This window comes from Chinchilla lanigera, unplaced genomic scaffold, assembly GCF_000276665.1.
Source record: "Chinchilla lanigera isolate Chin_1 unplaced genomic scaffold, ChiLan1.0 scaffold00028, whole genome shotgun sequence".
Lineage (NCBI taxonomy): Eukaryota > Metazoa > Chordata > Mammalia > Rodentia > Chinchillidae > Chinchilla > Chinchilla lanigera.
This window is the reverse complement of record NW_004955429.1, coordinates 12,105,867-12,124,081: the sequence shown is the minus strand read 5'-3', so window position 1 is coordinate 12,124,081 and position 18,215 is coordinate 12,105,867. Positions and strand designations below refer to the sequence as shown.

General features: G+C 37.7%; 1 protein-coding gene across 1 annotated transcript in view; it reads right to left on the bottom strand.

Annotated features, from left to right (window-relative positions):
- Window positions 1-3,324: 3,324 nt before the first annotated feature.
- Itga8 (integrin, alpha 8) overlaps window positions 3,325-18,215 on the bottom strand; it is a 187,994-nt gene continuing 173,103 nt past the window's right edge. Inside the window, exons 28-30 of the mRNA XM_005386975.2 lie at window positions 15,905-16,006; window positions 8,157-8,279; window positions 3,325-6,154 (exon numbers count right to left, since the gene is read on the bottom strand). Of these exons, the coding sequence (XP_005387032.1) occupies window positions 6,068-6,154; window positions 8,157-8,279; window positions 15,905-16,006 (312 nt within the window). The 3' untranslated portion in view covers window positions 3,325-6,067. The remainder of the gene's footprint in view (window positions 6,155-8,156; window positions 8,280-15,904; window positions 16,007-18,215) is intronic.

The window sequence follows — 18,215 nt, the reverse complement described above, 5'->3', positions numbered from 1 at the left end:
GATAATCATACTACTAATTTCTATTGGTTTATTGGAAAGAACACTTGATGCCTAATTGTTTGATCGATTTTGCATGCCTATATCCAGTAATCTGAGCAAATATTTTGAAGAAACAATATGCATTATAACAACCATTGTTAATTTCCTATCATCTTGTTTTGAAATTCTGCATCATTTTTATTGCTTTGTTCCTTATTTTTTATTCTTTTTAAATAAAAAAACCCCACAACAAATATACTTCATCATCTTGGGTTCATCTGTCAGACTCTCTTATATGATATGCTTTTGAATGAGGCTATCATGAGTTGAATTGTACCCCCCAAATTTGTTGAAGTCTTACACCCCAATATCTCACAATATGATCTCATTGGGGAAGAAGATTCCTGTAGAAGTAGTCAAGTTAAAATGAGAACACCAGAGTGGATATAATTCAACATGACTGGTATCCTCACAAAGGGGGGACATGACAAGACACATGCGGCGGGAAGACAATATGGGGACATTCAGGAGCCTTATCTACATGCCCATGAAGACAGCATGTATCTGCAAGCTAAGGAACATCTGAGACTAACAGAATCTGGGACAGTGGTAGGGACAGGGACTTCCCCGGTACCTTCAGAAGAAGCATGGCTCCACCAATACCTCTATCTATCCTATAGTTACCTAAGTGGATAAAAGTTGAAAGCGAAAACTTTAAAACCAGGAATCCCACAGTTATTTACTACTTAAAAATACCTCAGTTAACCATTGGATAACAGGACAGTTCTGTGCTGACAATTCTGCAGCATAAGACACAGTCAAAAATTAGCAACTTCACCAAAATGTTAAAAATATCACCGCTGTGTCACATCTTGGCATTAAAAGAGGTTAAAGCTAAGATTATTTGTTGTCAAGAGGCCCTAGTATCAGAATTCATTTCTTTGTGGATTTTGGCCACCAGTCATAGAGAACAGAACTTGCTAAGAGATAATTGCAAAGGTGGTACATTGGGCAGATGGTATTTTGGTTGTGGGTGGGAATGTTTCATCTGGCATGCAGAGCTAGACCTATGTACATTGGCCATTCTGAACTTGCCACTGATTTAAGTATCACGAGGGGAGTCATGGTTCTGCTCAGCTTCCAAAAGAGGCTAAAGTTTCAGTGCATTAGGCTTTGCATGCTAAAGAAATCAACATTTTAATGGAATCAGAGTTCTGTGAAAGAAAATCTGTTATATTTGAGAAAAGAACATTAGACCTTTGGGAGGCACTGTCTTAATATTCATGAATATCAGACCAATGTCCTCATGCTTTAGCTCTTCCCAGTGGCACCAGAATGCTCCTTCATAAAGCTAATCTGCAAGTGTAGTAAGGAGCCTTATCTCATTTTGCTCACCTAGAACCCCAAACCTCAGTATTTAGAAAGTAAACATTGATTCAGCTATTTACACATAAAGTGGTTGTAAGTGGCAAAGATATTAACAGTATTTGTTGAGAAGGCTGAGTTTCTACCCATATGTACAACTACAAAGCATTTATTTCTATGAAAGACCAGTAAGAGTTTTTCTTCTTCTGCATCACAAACAGTGAAGTATGTAACTAGCAGGTCTGATCCAGGATGGTTCTTTTGTGTGCTCCAGGCAAGCCTAGCCCCACACAGTCTATCTAGTTTGTGCTGGGTTGTTTATTTGCACTTTGACCTTCAGCACCGATTTTGCTGAATCTTAGATTCAATTTTGTGTATTTTCCTCAGGGATACTCAGATACTTCTAGACCATAAGCCCTTAGATATATCTTTGCTTTAAGGTAAAAATGACATAACATATAAAGAGAGGGACTCAAATGTAGCTTCTTTTTAGTAGATTCATGAATGCCAGCTAAGGAAGTGGCATGTATCTAAATATCTTATAAGACGAAGAATGGTCTGTATTAAGTGTCTGATAAATATTAGAACTCAAAATGAAATGCATACATTAAATTTGCTGAATTCTAATGAAATATAAATTAAAATGAAACAGCATTTGGAAACAGTGACCAAATCACTTAAATAATGATGCCAAACTTGTGAAGGAAACAGTACATTTAGGTTGATGCAAATAGATTTCACGCTCTTAAGAGCAACATGTTAGTATTAAGAACAACAAACATCTTCATGTAGTTCACTTACTGAAATAAATAAAAGGAAGCCACACGTAGGGAAGTACTCAATACATCAATTTCCTTAAGTAGGAAGCTGTGAACAGTTATTCCCAACAAGAGGGAGATGATTAAGCAGTTGAATAGAGTATCTGGTAGTAATACCTGGTACCAATATGCTGAGACCAAAAATGTTTTCAATTTTGGATTATTTTAGAGTTTGGAATATTTGTACACAATAAGGTATCTTAGGGAGGGGATCAGTATATACCCCAGTATAAACAAGAATTTCACTTATGTTCCATGTACACCTTTCACACATAGCCTGTAGTAATTTTATGCAATATTTTAGTGTGTCTGTGTTTTGACTGTGATTCTTCACAAAGTCAAGTGTGAAATTTTCTTGCTACATAACGGTGGGTTCTGCAGCATTTCAGATCTGGGGTTTTGGGACTAAGGATGCTTAACCTGTAGTAGCATTTTATGAGCATTATAAATAAGAGACAGTGCACATATTTGTCTGTACTCTTGTGCTTAGTAATGGAAGTGGGTTATAAAAGTACGTGTTAACCAGAATTATTACTATACACACATGTATATATGTATATTAACTTATTTCATTCAAGAATTTGAGTGGGACATTGGCCTTGACTATAAACCAGGTGTGCTTATTAGGTATGAGAAGCACACAGCTGAAAAGATGTGCTTCCTGCTCTCACTAAGGGTGCAAGACAGTCACATAAACAGATGGAGAAGTGTAGAAATTTACAAAATGCTACTGGAAAACAGCAGGAGTCTGGACATTGGGCAAAGGTATAAGAGGAGGCCTCATAAAGGAGCTAAGATGTACACGTAGACACAATTCAAAAGACAATGTGGACAAATCAGTTGTAAAAGGGGGAAAGTATTAGAAGTAACTCGTTAACCTCTTTATTCAGATATGACTCACACACCACAAACTTACCTGTGCAAACTACATGATTCAATAGGTTTCAGTATACTCAATGAGTGGTGTGACTATGACACCACAATCTAACTGCAGATCATTTTCATCATTCAAGGAGTATCTTAATTTTGCACTTGCAAATATCTTCCAGTGTTAAATGTTTTCATAATAAAGAACCAGAGTGTAAAGGTTGCAATCTTTGATGCCTGGCCATTAGAAGAAAGCTTTATGTTGCACATAAAATAAACCATAAAAATGCCATGGTGTCTTTAAATTTTAATTTTATTAGTGACAAGGTAAATAGTTACACAAAAATCTTCACAGATATCTGCACATGTATTTAAATAAAGCAAGAGTTAAGTTCTAAGAGTTCTAGAGTTTCAGTGGTGACTAGTACATGTTACTTATTTGCTATATAGAAATGTCCAAGTTTATAAAACTAATTTGCCCATTTTCCTGTGTCCTAAAAACCAGCTGCAAGAATTGGAAAAGGAAATTATTTGAAGAGAAATACAGATAGGCACTAGGAGGAGCTCAGCGCATTATGACTTAGGAAAGAAATGGACAATACCATTCGCTTTGTACCCTCAGTGTGGTGTCTGTTTTCTTCATGTGGAGGGGATGTGGGACACTTCACGGGAGGGCTCACCTGACCTCAGTCTTCTCCCTCCCCCCGCTTGGCCCCCCATTCTAAGGGTGCATGCCTGTGTGTGATGGTTCCCGACAATCCCTGTAGTACAGTGCCCTTGAGCAAGGGATCTCTCTCGGCTGAGACTGGGAAGGCATGGTTTACTTGGGAAGCCCCTATGCTTTGCTGTGTTCTGGGTCCCTGTCTTCCTCTGGTATCTCTAGTTTCCTCCAGGTGTCTTTAGCAACTTTCTCCTGAGGTCTCCATGACTGGCTCTGTGACTTCTGAGTTGCTTCACAATACTATCTTAAAGGCAAAGAATGTATTCCCTCAGGGAACTTTTATGACCAAAGATCCCAAGGAGCTAATCTCTTTTGGTCATAACTCTGGCATGACAACAACTAGGACATTATCGAGAGAAGATAGAGCTGTCCGGCATTCCTCAAATCATATCACATAGAGGATCACCTACCTGTAAAGTTTGGTCTACCTAGAGGACCAACAAAGGAAACCTAGGAGCTGGTGTGGGACCCTTAAATTCTTTGAGGCAAGTGCTATGCTCATCATCATCAGACCTGCAGAGTGGGAGTGAGGATTCGCCTCCTGACAGGCACCAGACAGCTACCATGGCAGCGGTTAATTCACAAGCGGGAAGAAGATGAAGTGCAAACGCGTGATCTTCTATGTTTCCTTTGGCTCGCTTTCCAATGAGGTTCCGCGGCTGAAGCCAAATGGCTCCTCTCCAGGGTAAGGCACATAAAATCGAGTGTTTGTGAGTTTGGTTCATCTTTCAAATAAAGTGTGATTGTTGAAACTGGGACACGGATTTTTCCAACTGCTTTGTAAACTTAAGGGTCTTGGTCAGTTTGTTTTATCATACTTAGTATTCAGGATATTCATTTAAAAATAACTAATGCCAGTGTAAACATGCCGTAGATACATAGTTCTATAAAATATTGCACATAAAAATTTGTTTAGCATTTCTTCATAGTAATTTTTCATTGTTATAAAAAGGATACAGAATTGTGCAGACTACCTATGGATCTGGCTGCTCAGTTGTTCTTCCAAATAATATTATACACGATTATGGATTATTTACAAGGGTTTTAAACAATACTTTTTAATGGTGGTTAAGTTAAAATGAAGGAAAAAATAGCTTAAATAAAAGATTATTCTCCAAAGTTTTGTACTGTAAAGATTAGCAGTAAAACTGAATAACAAAGTTGGAATAAGCAATTTTAAATAAAAATCCTTAGGACTTAGTTGTCTAGGTGTGTTTCACACCTATAGATTATGTTTCCAACCTATTTATGTTCAGTATGTTTTCACTGTGAAGCTAAGTATGAGGTGTAGCAGGAAAAAATAAGTATTTAATTCCAAGCTAAGTATTGGTGCTGCTTGTTTTAACTATGAAAATAATATTTACCTGTAATTTTAAATTTTTCATTAATGGACTCTAGACATTTTACTATTACTTTTAAATACCACACAGAGTGCTGAGTACCTTGAAATTCCTATTTTAACTAACTCAGTGGAAAGATTTTTATATATATATATATATATGGAAATATAAATGCAACATTTTATAAAGCTAAATTGAGCAAATGTGAGTGTCTGGATGGTGTAAATAAGTGTAATTTCAGGTAGAAAGAAGCAAGTCATTCAGCAAATTAATTCCTAATACCAATTTGCTTCTCCTTAATACTGTCTAAATTTTGAAAATCTGTTAAATGAGTTATCTGAACAAAGTGGTTATCATAGGAAGGGAATGAAGTGATTTTGAACACTAGCTAAGCAAATCTTAGTTTCCAAATCCTCTAGACAACCAGAATCTCAACCTAGAAAAATGGAAAATAAATAAATAAAATGTCATCCTCACTCACAAAATTACTTTGTCTCTTCAAGAGTACTTTACAGTACCAACAACATATTGCTTGTCTCCCTGAGCCATCGCACCATTAGAAACATTTCTTTTCCATAGGGAGGTGTCGAATGTTCTGTTGGATACAGTAGTGTTGGACAAGTTCAGTCTTCATTCACCCTCTAAATTCTGCAGTAATTCAGATATCTCATCTTTGCAACTCAAGCTGGATTTACCTGGCTAAGTTTCCATGCCCATTTCAGTATGTCCACCCCGTATGGAATGATGAAAGCCAAAGAAATTTTCCAGCACTACAGATTGCTTCTAGTGTTGCCATTCCCATTTCCAAGAGGGTCCTCTGGGCTCCACGGAAACTTCCTTCCCCAAAGGGTAACGTAGATGAGGTGATAATCTTAGGGCCTTTCCATTACCTAGGTCACTGGCAGGCATAGGAAAGCTGTTATTATTTAGCCCCTTTGTCCTTCCTTTTCTTTGAACAAGGTCTTTGGTTTTCCTTGTCATGACTCTGGGAGCTTGTCACTGGTCAGCTGTTCCCTGTCGGCCATGTCATCCTGAGGAGGTCTTGCTCTGTCAAAGAATCCGCACTGTGAAAAAGAAAAACAGATTACAGGATTCAGTCAAACCTCTTACCTGAAGAATGTTCACTTTATATATTTTCTGAGGAACTTGGAGCTCTGTGACTGTAATTTGTTCAATTCTCCAAATTAAGAGAGGCACATAATGTGTTTGTTAGTGGCCATGATGCAGTAGTGGTAGAATGTCTCTATCTTTTTGGGGTTTTGTGGTAATAGGGATCGAATACAAAGCCATCACACTGAGCTACATCTCCAGCCACCCTCACTCCCTTTTATTTTGAGACAGGATTTTGCTAAGTTGCCTGGGTTGGACTCAAACTTGCAATCCTCTTGCCTCAGCTTCCTAGTATAGTGGGGTGACAGGTGTGTGTCACTACACCAGGCTATCTGAATGTCCCTGTTTTATGCAGACCACTCACAGATCTTAGGTATTTCTTTGGAATTCCAGCAATGTATCTCAGAGTTCCCTCTCTGCTCTCTGCAATTTGCTGAACAACACTAACTGCTGACCAGAAAGGGGACACTGTCTCCTGCTGTGGACCTCAGGTGACCTTGGTAAGAAATGAGGAGACCATTGCTTACTGCTCTGTACTTGGTGGAACATACAGTATACAGAGGAAGATTGGATCTGGCCTTTATCTCAGTGACAGGACCAATTAGGCATGAATACTCCAGTGACTTTCCACAGATTAACCACCAATCATGGGAAGAAACATTTCTAGGGTCTCCTCCCTCTTGAATTTGAAATTAGTATTCTGCCAAGGAAAATGTATCTTTTTCTAGAACCCTGGAACCTCAATTCTTATTTTGTGTTTCTCCTGTTCAAACCAAATATGGGCTCTTCTCCAAGGCTAGGGGACTATTGTGTCAATTGTAATATATGATTGTAACTTATATTCATTGGAAATGTAGTTCCTATAAACAAAGAGTAACATAATAGTCATTTCTAAATGTATGCCACTTACTATGAGGGCTCAGAATAGCACAAAACAGCTGATAATAATTAGAAAAGCTAGTCTTTACCACAAAACCAGGGTTTTCTTAGTTTATAGGTCTATTAAGCATCCTGAATATTGTTTCAGAATAAAAATATGCTATAATTTTAGGGAACCATGACAGCAATGGTTAACTAATATACAACTGGATTAATTCCTTTTATAGTCATGTGATTGTAACACTGGCATCTGGAGTGGAAGGCCCTGTGCAGTCTGGCAGCTGTGTACTTTTTTGAGCTAGATACTAGTTTTTATTGTATTCTTGTAGAGTAAACCTCAGTAGAATACATCAAAGACTGAGTGAATGCTTCCTAATAAACACAGACTAAGCGGGGTGTGGTGGGGCCTTCCCAGCACTCTGGGAAGCTGAGGCGAATCATGAGTTGAAGGCCAGTCCAGGCAACTTAGTGACTTAGTGAGACCTTGTCTCCAAATAAAAAATAAAAATTAAAAAGGCTGGGGATGTAGTTTATTATGAAGGCACTGAGTTTCATAAAAAAAAGATAGACTCACAGGCAAGATTAAAAAGGAAGTCTAAGCACTTTATAACATTGTATGATCTATCTGATCTCATTAATAGAATAAAAAATATGATTGACTACATTAACTACATCAGTGCAGTGCTTATAATGAAAAATCTCAAAAGGTTAATCATAGGATGATAGGAAAACTTAAGACCATGGTTAATTAAACCAGAAAGAGAAATGTTTATATTAACATTATGGCTCCAAGCAAATTGGAAAGATCACAGATCTTAGTGAACAGAACCTAGCTCTATTCTTTACAAGAAATCTCAAGATTAAAACACTATTAAATGCCACTTGCATTCTTAAACATTAGCTACATGCACATACTGTGTAACAGAGCAAACGAGATACATTTTTCTTTACGTCTTTCAGACCTTTCAAAATCTCTGAATTATGCCTTTAACATTCTCTTTCAAAATCCCAATATCCTTCTAAATCCCCTCAGTGACCACTGCAGTGCTAAAAGAAAAACAAAGGAAATCAACTTACCTTCCACAAAGCTAAGGTCAAAATGGCCAGAACCAACAATCCAAGAAGTATTGCCAGTATTATGACCCATAACGGGATTGAGAAGGAAACGTTTGGAGTTGCCCAAATAACTGAGGTTTTAATCTGAAATGAAAACAAAGCAAAGGAGCTTGAATTGAAAACTGTTTGGTAAAACACAGCTGTCATTGCTGGTATAATACTGAGGATCATTCTGAAAGGATCTATTCAGTAACTGAAATCATCCATGTGGAGATTTGTGGGGCTATAGCAGTCTAACATGGCTTCTTAAGAGGAAGTATACTCCCAGGCCTGGCAGGTTGGGAATCGGAGGGTAAAACGAAGTGGACCAGGAGCCAACATGGTAGAAAGGGAGGACTCTATATTGGGTTGTCCCTCATGGTGACCATGGCCAAAAAAAGACCATAGTGAACAAGAGTCTCTACATGCATCTCCTCACAGAACTCATCTCATTGGGAGGTGAGCATGTGAACCACCGGATATGCAAGAGAGTTAGGAATCATCTAAATGAATGCTTTCATCTCATAGGTGAGAAAATTGAGTCCCAGAGACACCAATTCATACCACTAATTAATGTCAGTGCCAGTTTCTTTATTCTTGCATCCTGTATCCTATCCAATCCATAAGGATAGCTCAGAATGTGCAGCTAGCTGTCTTGTACTTTATGGAAGTAACTGCTGTGAAAATCATCTAGATGGAAATAAAGTCACTTGTGTGAATCCTAACAAACAAATAAAGACAGGAGGAAAGAACAGAAGAAAGAAAGAAGAAATAAGGAGGGAAGGAAGGAAAGATGAAAAGAAAAGAAAGGAAGGAAGGAAGGAAGGGAGGGAGGAAGGAAGGATGGAAAGAAGGAAGGAAGGAAGGAGGGAAGGAAGGAAGGAGGGAAGAAAGGGAAAAAGGAAGAAAGGAAAGGTTCTGTTACATGATTGCCTAATAGTTAGAATTAGAGAATCTGCCAGGACCACAACCTTGCACAAAGGCCACAAGCACCTTGTACACAAAATGCTTCTGCAAGTTGTCTGCCTAGCAGCTGTCTATTCAGTTTTAGAAGAGCAACTCTCTTGTTATTAATCTGTGTGGCTAATGATTATTGTTTCAAGACAGCTTGTGGAATCTTTCTCATGTTGCCCAAAAATTTCCCCTGCCTCAACTCCTTTTAAAAAATGCGTGGCTTACTATAGCATGTGTATTCCCATTGCAGTGTTGTTCTACTCCCAAGCAAGTATCACTACTCCTTGCGGAATCGCTCTCTGATTGTTGTTTAGATTGACACTGTCGTGCACAAAGTGAACACTGTCCTGTTATGTTAGCAGCCTTCAATCCTAAACCTACCTTTTAGGTGCAGAATTGAACTGAGGTTCTGGACATGGGAATCCACTTCATTGCCCACTATTGCAAAGGCACCTGGTGGAAAATGAGATCTCCCCACCTGGACAGTAAGCTCAGGTCTAAGAACCTCCCCACCCACCCCAGGTTAGCAGAAGGAGCACTTCTATTACTTGTATGTCAGGAGCTTGTGCATAAAAGCTGCAGACCTCCATGCAAAATCAAGGGGAGTTGCAGCCATGTTGCTAAAATTTGTTGTCAAACAAAAGGGGAAAAAGATCTGTTCTTGTACCCAAACATTACTTACCAATACAGGCATATCTAGTTTAACAGAGTAGCAAGCATTGTTTCCATTAAATTGATAGATGTGCTTCATGTTTTAAGTGTATTTAAAACAATCCCCTTTTGATACTGGAACATGCTCAAGAACTCTAGACCATAATTCTGGAGACCATCCCTTCAGGACAGAATGAAATCATGACTAATGCTGCTACCTCTGGAAATTGTCCTAGCAGGAAATCACCTGAACTCTAGTGTTGGGCTTTAACCGTGCTCCCCACTCTCCCCCTCTGCCTTCTTAACTAGATTTGAGCGCTTTGCTGATGTTCTTCTGGGCTTGCCCTGGTTTTTATTCCTTCTCACCCTATCTTAGTCAACTTTCTCCGTGTAACACAACATTCACTAGATTCTCCAGCCACAACTATCATTTCTATCTAGAATAAACAAAGGGATCAGCAGAGTAGGGAGCCTTGTGGTCACCCCACCATGGCAGGAGTGAGCGGGTTTAACCTCCTCACCATTATCCTTTCTCCTTTTGCCTTCATCACTGCTCTTTGCCAACATTAACTCTATTTCATCTGACATATCAGTAAGAAGTATGACATTCCCACGATGGAATTACACCTGCTTGCCGCAGCTGAACATTGAGAGATGCATTATTCACATATCAAAGAATTTTATTTCAAGGACTCACAGTAGTTGCAATGTCATCAGGTTTGTATAGACTAAGTAGTTTGATCTAAATTGATCCTTTGCATGTTTATGACTACAGGAGCAAATTAGGACCTGGTTATTATCTGCATATCCTTTTCCCTTAGTTAATTACACCTCATGACATCACTGCTCAGTCCTAACATTCTAGCTAATCAGAGAAAGGGTATGAGGTAGTATTTCAAAATCAGCCTAACTTTGCTGGAAGTAGACTGACGGTTTTGGTAATGAGAATTTCAGAACTTTGGAACTGGAAGGGACAATAGTGATTACTTACTTACAGGCCAGATATAATGACCCAGGAGAGAGAAATCTGGAGCCATGGAAAGTGTGAGCTTTTTTTTTTTAATAAGAGGTTTCCTTCTCCTCCTCCTTTCTAAGTCTATCAAAGAAACCACGCACTTTTAATCTATATTCTGTGCCTGTGTCAACTTGTTAAATTTTTCTAACAAGAAATTCAGGTAAAATGAGCAATGGATACTTCTGAACCTTTACTCTCCTGATTTACCTAATTCAAATCTTAAGTCATCTTCTATTATTTCATTTTAAACTTGAAAAAGAATCTTGGTTTTGTGAATTTAAAAAAATTTCTAGAGGAGTTGAAATAAGGGGCACAGACACGTCCATTGCTACTAATTTAATACATAGGAAATGGAATGGAATCTCCACTTTCAGGAGAAAGTGGAATGGATTTCCACTTTCAGGACACCTGTGAGTGGATGCTCACGGAGTCCTCTGCCTAACACCTTTGCCACTTGCTTCCTGCAGATTTGATGCACTGTCTACAGGTCTGGTCTATCTCTAGAAACAGGCCAAGACAGCCACTCACAAAGAGCTAATAATGATAGTGGGAGATTTTTTTTTTTGCAATAACTATAAAAAAGTACAATTAAATAAGACATGAAATTAACAGTATATACTTAACATGGTCCCTTGAAACCAGGAACAACTTTATAGAGACAGTTACAAAGCCTACTTGGTTTTTGTTCATATTTGCTGCCAGAGATTTTGGCAGCAAGGCCTTGAAACAGTCTGTGAGGAGGTGGTCACTACACAGGGATCCACAGATCTGAAATTCTTTGTTCTGTGCCGAGTCTGAAATTCTCATTATCAACGCAGTTGCCGGTCTGCTTAGGCTAACATTAGATTCATTTCCAAAAGCGCCATCCACTTCTCTGAGTACTTTAAAATGTTAGGACCACGCATGTCATACAGAGTTCTTGCAAGTCAGCCTATGCAATTCCCTAGGGAGAAGGGATGCAGCGTCTTTAAAGATACGCATCTCAAAATATCTCTCCCCTGTGCTCGGTTAGGTTTTTCTTGATCTCCACTTTCAGGACACCTGTGAGTTGCTGATTCATTCTGTGTGCTGCAATTGCAATCTAAAATGGGTCCAAGTGCAGAGAACTTCTTTTGCTCTGGTGTCTTTCTATAGTTATTTAGGCTTTTTGTTACTAGAGTAACAGTAAACACACTAAATTTAATAGTATAATTTACTTAACACTAAATAGCAACTATTATCTATTAATGATAAACCTATTTTGGTGGGTAATCCATATAAAATATTTATAATTTGATATAACAATTTAAAACTATTTTATATATTGTTTTGCTATCTCTAAAATTCAGTGTGCACTCTGAAATGGCAACATATAATAACTGCTAAAATTTCAATGCTAAAAGCAAAATGTAGTTGTATCAAATCAATAAAGCTATGTTTAATGGAACATTTTATGTGCTTCAGCATTTCCGTTTTCATTGCAATGAGTTAAAATAAAATTAAAGTCTAAGTTCAGTTCTTTAGTTCCATTGGCTACATTTCAGAACTGAAATGTTTACATATGACTAGCAGTTACCATTCTAGACTGCACAGCTCCATAGTATTTTGTATAATTTCACATAATGATGAGATTAGCAGAATTACTAAATCCTTCATTATAAAATTCTTTCATCAAAAGAGTGTCCCAAGGCAAAAGATGGAATGCATGTGGTATTAAAGGCTTCTTTTCAGAACAACAGCTTATGACTCAGTATTTCAACTTCTTTAAAAAAGAAGATTAATATTGAGTAACTGGAGTACTTAAAATTTAGGCGAAAATGCATTTCCATGTCAATGAATCAACAATGATTTAATACAACTTTTGTTTAGCAAAAATTTGTACCTATTGAAACAAATAGCATAAAAAAACTCATTTATTACCATTACCTACAATCTCAGGGAGTGAAATTCTTGAATTGTAAGCAGTTTGGATTTTTTAAAAGTGGTCTTAAAATTAGGGAACATCTAATTTTACCTTCATTGTGTCATAAATCTTGTTATTCTTTATTATGGTTGAAATGTCATAAATAAACTTTTAATATTTCTACATTTTATCATTAGCATTTATGATACGTTTTTGTGTATTTTGACAAAAACTACCAAGGTAGAGGGAAAAAGAGTCCTTCCCTTCGCAACTGTAATTAATGTTGACATCTATATTTATGTATCACAAAAACTTCTGTAAACATACTTCGGTGGGGTCAGAAGAATGTTTAAGTAATTGTACCAAGATACCCTACCTGTAGTGCCATTTAGAACAAAATAACAGCACACAGTGCATCAGCTGAATACACATTAATAACATTTAAAGAGTTCTTCTGAGACAAGCAGTCCCTTCAATAAATCTGCATTCCAAGCCATTGTTTCATATAAGAATTCCATTTTCAGGTGTCAAAATTTTGCTACAATTCTGCAACTCAAGTGGATTTACAGTTTACATATGGCTTTTAAAATATTCCATGAAATATTTTATGATAACCACCTTTGGAATTAAATTAGGCAGTGTTACTTTCTTCCAAATATAAAATACAGAGATAGATAATAGCTGCATGGCATGCAAATGCCAAGGTTCACTGCTGAGCCAAAAATTGTTCAAATTGTTGGATCATTCCTTCTTTGTTGTGCTGCCATGATCCAGTGTTCATTCATATCCCTCTGAATCATGCAGCTTTTGTTTCACCTCCGAACAGGACAAATGTCATGTCACAGGAGTTCATTTGTTATAAACACAGATGCTGTGCAAGTATAAGGTGGAAACTGCTTTTCCATGTGTGAACCTTACTTGGGTCTCAAGTGATGGCTGAATTATGACCATGTTGAGAAGGAAGCACCAGCAAATTAACCATCTCACAAAGGAGTCTAGGAAAACAAGTGCATATTATTTTGTCTCATTATGAAGACTTTCCTGTGTGGCCGTTTGGAACTCTTGATAACCATCAGACTACCTTTTCCAACTGATTCTATGGCCTTACAACCATTCCCTGGTGCTAGCATCCTTTGAGGGAAAAATAACACAGCCTTTGAGAAGAACTTGCTATAAAAATCTTTGCCTGCTCCAACCAGAGTTTTTCTATCAAATCAAGCCACAAGGAGGACTGTTTCCTTGTATTACACAGATTAACTTTCTGCTGGCAATACCTTCTCCAATTAAATATTGGGAGACTTGAAAACACTTCCATTCCTAAATGTTTTTCCAATAATCTTGACATGCATGGCGTGGTAAATCATCTACATGAGATAACAGGTCTTTTTTTCCAGTAAGGCAATGGGCAGTGCAGGTGGAGGAAGCAAGCATTTGAGCATTTTGTGGTTCTTTTGAGATAGTTGAGAACAGCAGGCCGTCACCTGTGGCCAGCACAGAAAGAGGCAGTCTTGTTCCTGTTCGTGGAATCAACTGTAACATGTGTTTCTGTTATGAAACATGTGCTCAGAGAAAACCAAAGGGCCTGGATTTGTCTCTCTTAGAGCAACAAGCCTTTGAACCTCTTCGGATGAATATTCCATATTAAAAGCCCAAAGCCTCTGTTTTCTGGGCTGATCATAAATACAATCTACAGAGGACAGCTCGTGAGAAAAAGACAGTGATCTAAATGGAGAAAGATGTGGCCATGCAGGCTTTAGAATACACTGACTGTGCAAATCTTAATTGTCGTTTCCAATGTGAACTAGCTGGATGTAGCCAGAGAAGGTGAGACATTTAAGAAACTATTGAAATTTATTGAGGTTCTTCCAGGTGCAATAGCATTTTATGTACATAACTTTATTAATCTTCTTAACAATTCTATCAAGCAGATATGCTTCACAGTCTGGTATAGTTTAGATCTAACATGTGCCCCAAATTCTCATGATCAGAGGTGTGGCTTTTGAAAGGTGATTGGATGATGGGTGTGCTACACAAATTAGTGGTTTAATACACAGATGAATTCATAGTAAGAACGTGTTGTTAAGCGATGGGGCCTGTTTGGAGGTGGGTTACTGGAAACAGAACCTGGAAAACTATACTTAATCTTCACTTCTATCTTCTCTCTCTAGTTCCTGGCTGCCATAGGTTGAACAGCTCTCCTCCACCAGGCCCTTCTACAATGCCCTTCTTGTCTCAGAGCCAGCAGACTATGGACTGAACCCTCCATGAACTATGACCCCAAATAAAGCACTACACTTTTCAGTTGTGGGTGTCTCCCAGGTGATGCCCAAGACAACCTGGCTTCTATACCAGATCTGCACTTGTAAGGCTTTTAAAGCACAGCGATAGGGCCTCTAATTTCAGATACATCGGGTGAGGTCTTCTTAGCATATATATATTTTAATATGTTTGCATGAGTGATGATTTTGTTGTGTGCTCAAAGCTGAGAATCACTGGTCAGTAGATTACTTTCAAATTTCTGAAAGTAGGTTAAGCTACAAAGATTATTATAATGAAGTTTGAAGACCTAGGTTGCACAGAGAAGACAACAGGATCAGTTCATACACTACCTATGAAGTAATGCTTCTCAAACGTGACTGTGCATATGGATGCTCTGGTGATTTTGATAAATCTGGTGATTCTGATAAACAGGCCTCATTCCAGACCAGCTGAGTCCAAATCTAAGGCAGATTTGGACTCAGCTGGTCTGGAATGAGGCCTGTTTCTGTGTTTCTAATCCTCTCCCAGGTGATAGTGAAGATGCTAGTTTTTTGCAAACCACAAACTGAATAACAAAGACTGAGAGTTCCAGTTGGGGTCATAAATATCATGGAATGACCAAGAAAGGAAGGTCCTTCTTAATATTCTTAATATTATTTTCCAGAGGTTTCTAATAACTTCACATACGATTGGAAAAGCAGAGTTTTTCCCTTTACAATACCTATTGTACCTTTTGGATTTTATTTACTCTTAAAATCCATATTTTTTTAGCTAGATACTACATCAAAAGTTTAAAAGCTAGGTCAAAAGTCACTAGGAAATTGCCAGATTGAAATAAAAGAGATATGAAAATGGGAAAATTTTTCTGAGACAATGTAAACAGTGAAGTGAAGTACATGTTCAATAATGGTTAAAAAAATACTTCATTTATATCCCATTTATCTTCCTGTATTTTAAAGAGATACTCACTGCTATGCCTCCTTCTGGGAGTTTTGCTGGCTGGTCTCTATAAGGCATCTTCTTAACTTCAAAGGACACCAGCGATGCAAGAGCATAGGGATCATTTTTCCTCTGAAAGCAAAAATTTGTATTAAATGCATGTCCTGTAAAGTTTTTAAAAGTTCTACTGGGAGCCACCCAATTGTTTCTATCTTTTATTAGTGCTGTGCATGTTTGCATTACACAGTGTTCACCTTCCTTGTGAGGAGCTGGCCCATATACAGAACACATCTTCATTCCTTTCTCGTCCCCTCTCTGCCCCTCCCCACTTCACCTCTTGATCTCCTTCCCATTTGAGAAAGCTCTATCTCCCTATTTCCTAATATCCATCTTTCATTTTGCTCTTTATATGTCCATCAATCGATGAATGGATAAAGAAAATATGGTATTTACACATAATGGAATACCAGCCTGCTATAAAGAAAAGTAACTTGAGTCACTCATAGGAAAATGCATGCACCTTGACCTCCAATTGTTTTTGGTATTTTCCATTTCTAAAGCAAAATATTTTCTCCTTCTTTCTCCTTTTTCTCTTTATCTTGCTGTGTGCCTTCCATCTATCTATTCAACCATCCATCCACCTATCCACTTCCTATTTCTAAAGGTAATTTGTCTTGTTAATGGAAGACTCGTGTACAATGCTAAAATAAAAAAAGTACCAGAAAATGGTGGTCTTAAAAACAGAATAAGAAGATTAAAATAACTACTACTCATGAAGACCAAAGGGGAAACAAAGTAGATTGTAGAATTGTTGTTATCTGATAGAGGAAAATATTTTAGGAGAGAGACTTGTACCTAGTTTTAAAGAAATGAAAAGATTTGACTTTATACAGAAGACTCGAGCAGGTTCTTAGCCTTGGCATTATTAACATTTTAGGTTAGCCAGGAGTCTATCCTTTGCACAGGAGGATGCTCAGCAGCACCTCTGGCCTCTTTCTTCTAGATGCTGCAGTTGTGAAAATGCCCCTGGTTATTGCCAAATGTCCTGGGGGGCAAAATGACCCCAGTTTAGAATCTCTGACCTACGGCATACAGCGTTGCTGATGGAGCTTTTCCACAGAAGGTCTTTGTTAATGGTTCCTATATTGGTTCTTTTGTTATTCCAGACACACACACACACACCACACACACACATACACACACACATACACACAGAGAAACCATGTAGGAGTGACTCGGGAAAGCTGCCTTGAGAACTTCAGTTTCTGTAGTCTCTGATCATTGAAGAAGGATTAGCTCTATCAGTGCTGCGCTGTAGCTGGGCTCAGAATGGCGCCGGAAATTATGTATGTATGTATGTATGTACAGGATAGCTAACATAGCTGTACTACTGACTTCTTTCACTTTACTGAAAAGAACAGTTAATGATTAATTATTTGATCAGTCTTGCACATCTCTATTTGTTTTCCTGAGATACCACTTTGAAGATTTCAATATGTAATACAACAACCATTGTTAATTTCCTGCCACTTTTTCTGTAACTCTGTATTGCGTGTATTGTTTTTATGCTGTTTTGTAAGTGAAGGTCTGTTTGTTAATATGTTTTCCTTCTTTTATTCTTAAATTAAAAAAAAAACCAGACTGGTGCTGGAGGGCCAACTACTAAAATTTCAGAAATTCTGAAGCCAACTCTTAAACAAAAGTATCATTAAACCTTAAGTTATATAAATGTGGACTTGAGTTATTAAACTTTTAATTATATCAGTGTAGACTTAAGTATTATATTTCACGGAAAGTAATATATACTCAAAGCTCAGTACTTGCTCTTGCATTATATTTCACTAGTAACCATGCTTTTTATGGTATTCATGTCTATTGCATCTCTAGGGGAAACACTATACAGTGGTGTGCTACTGAGTATCTCTCCCAGATTTGCATTTCACTGATGTTGGTGGCCTGAAATCAGCCATGGTGGAAGCACTGACACCACGCAAAATGGAAACTGCTATAGTTCAGAGCTTTTTGTCTTCATTTCAGAGAGCATTTTTTAGACATTTATCAACACTTCAACATCTACAACACAACTTGGATTGTAATCATTTTGTTCAAATATTTTTACAAGGTTCATTTTTTTCTCTATGGCTAATTTTTTTCTCCCTTTAGTGAATCCTATTTTACATACATCATAAAGACAGGGCGCAGACTTCAATCTTTATAGACCTAGAATTGTTATAGCTTTGATTGTTTTCCTGCTCTCTACCTCTTAGGGTAAGTAACTCCATTTATTTGAAGAAATCCTTTTAAAGATGCCATTTTTTCTGATGTTCTCTTCTTTGCTGGC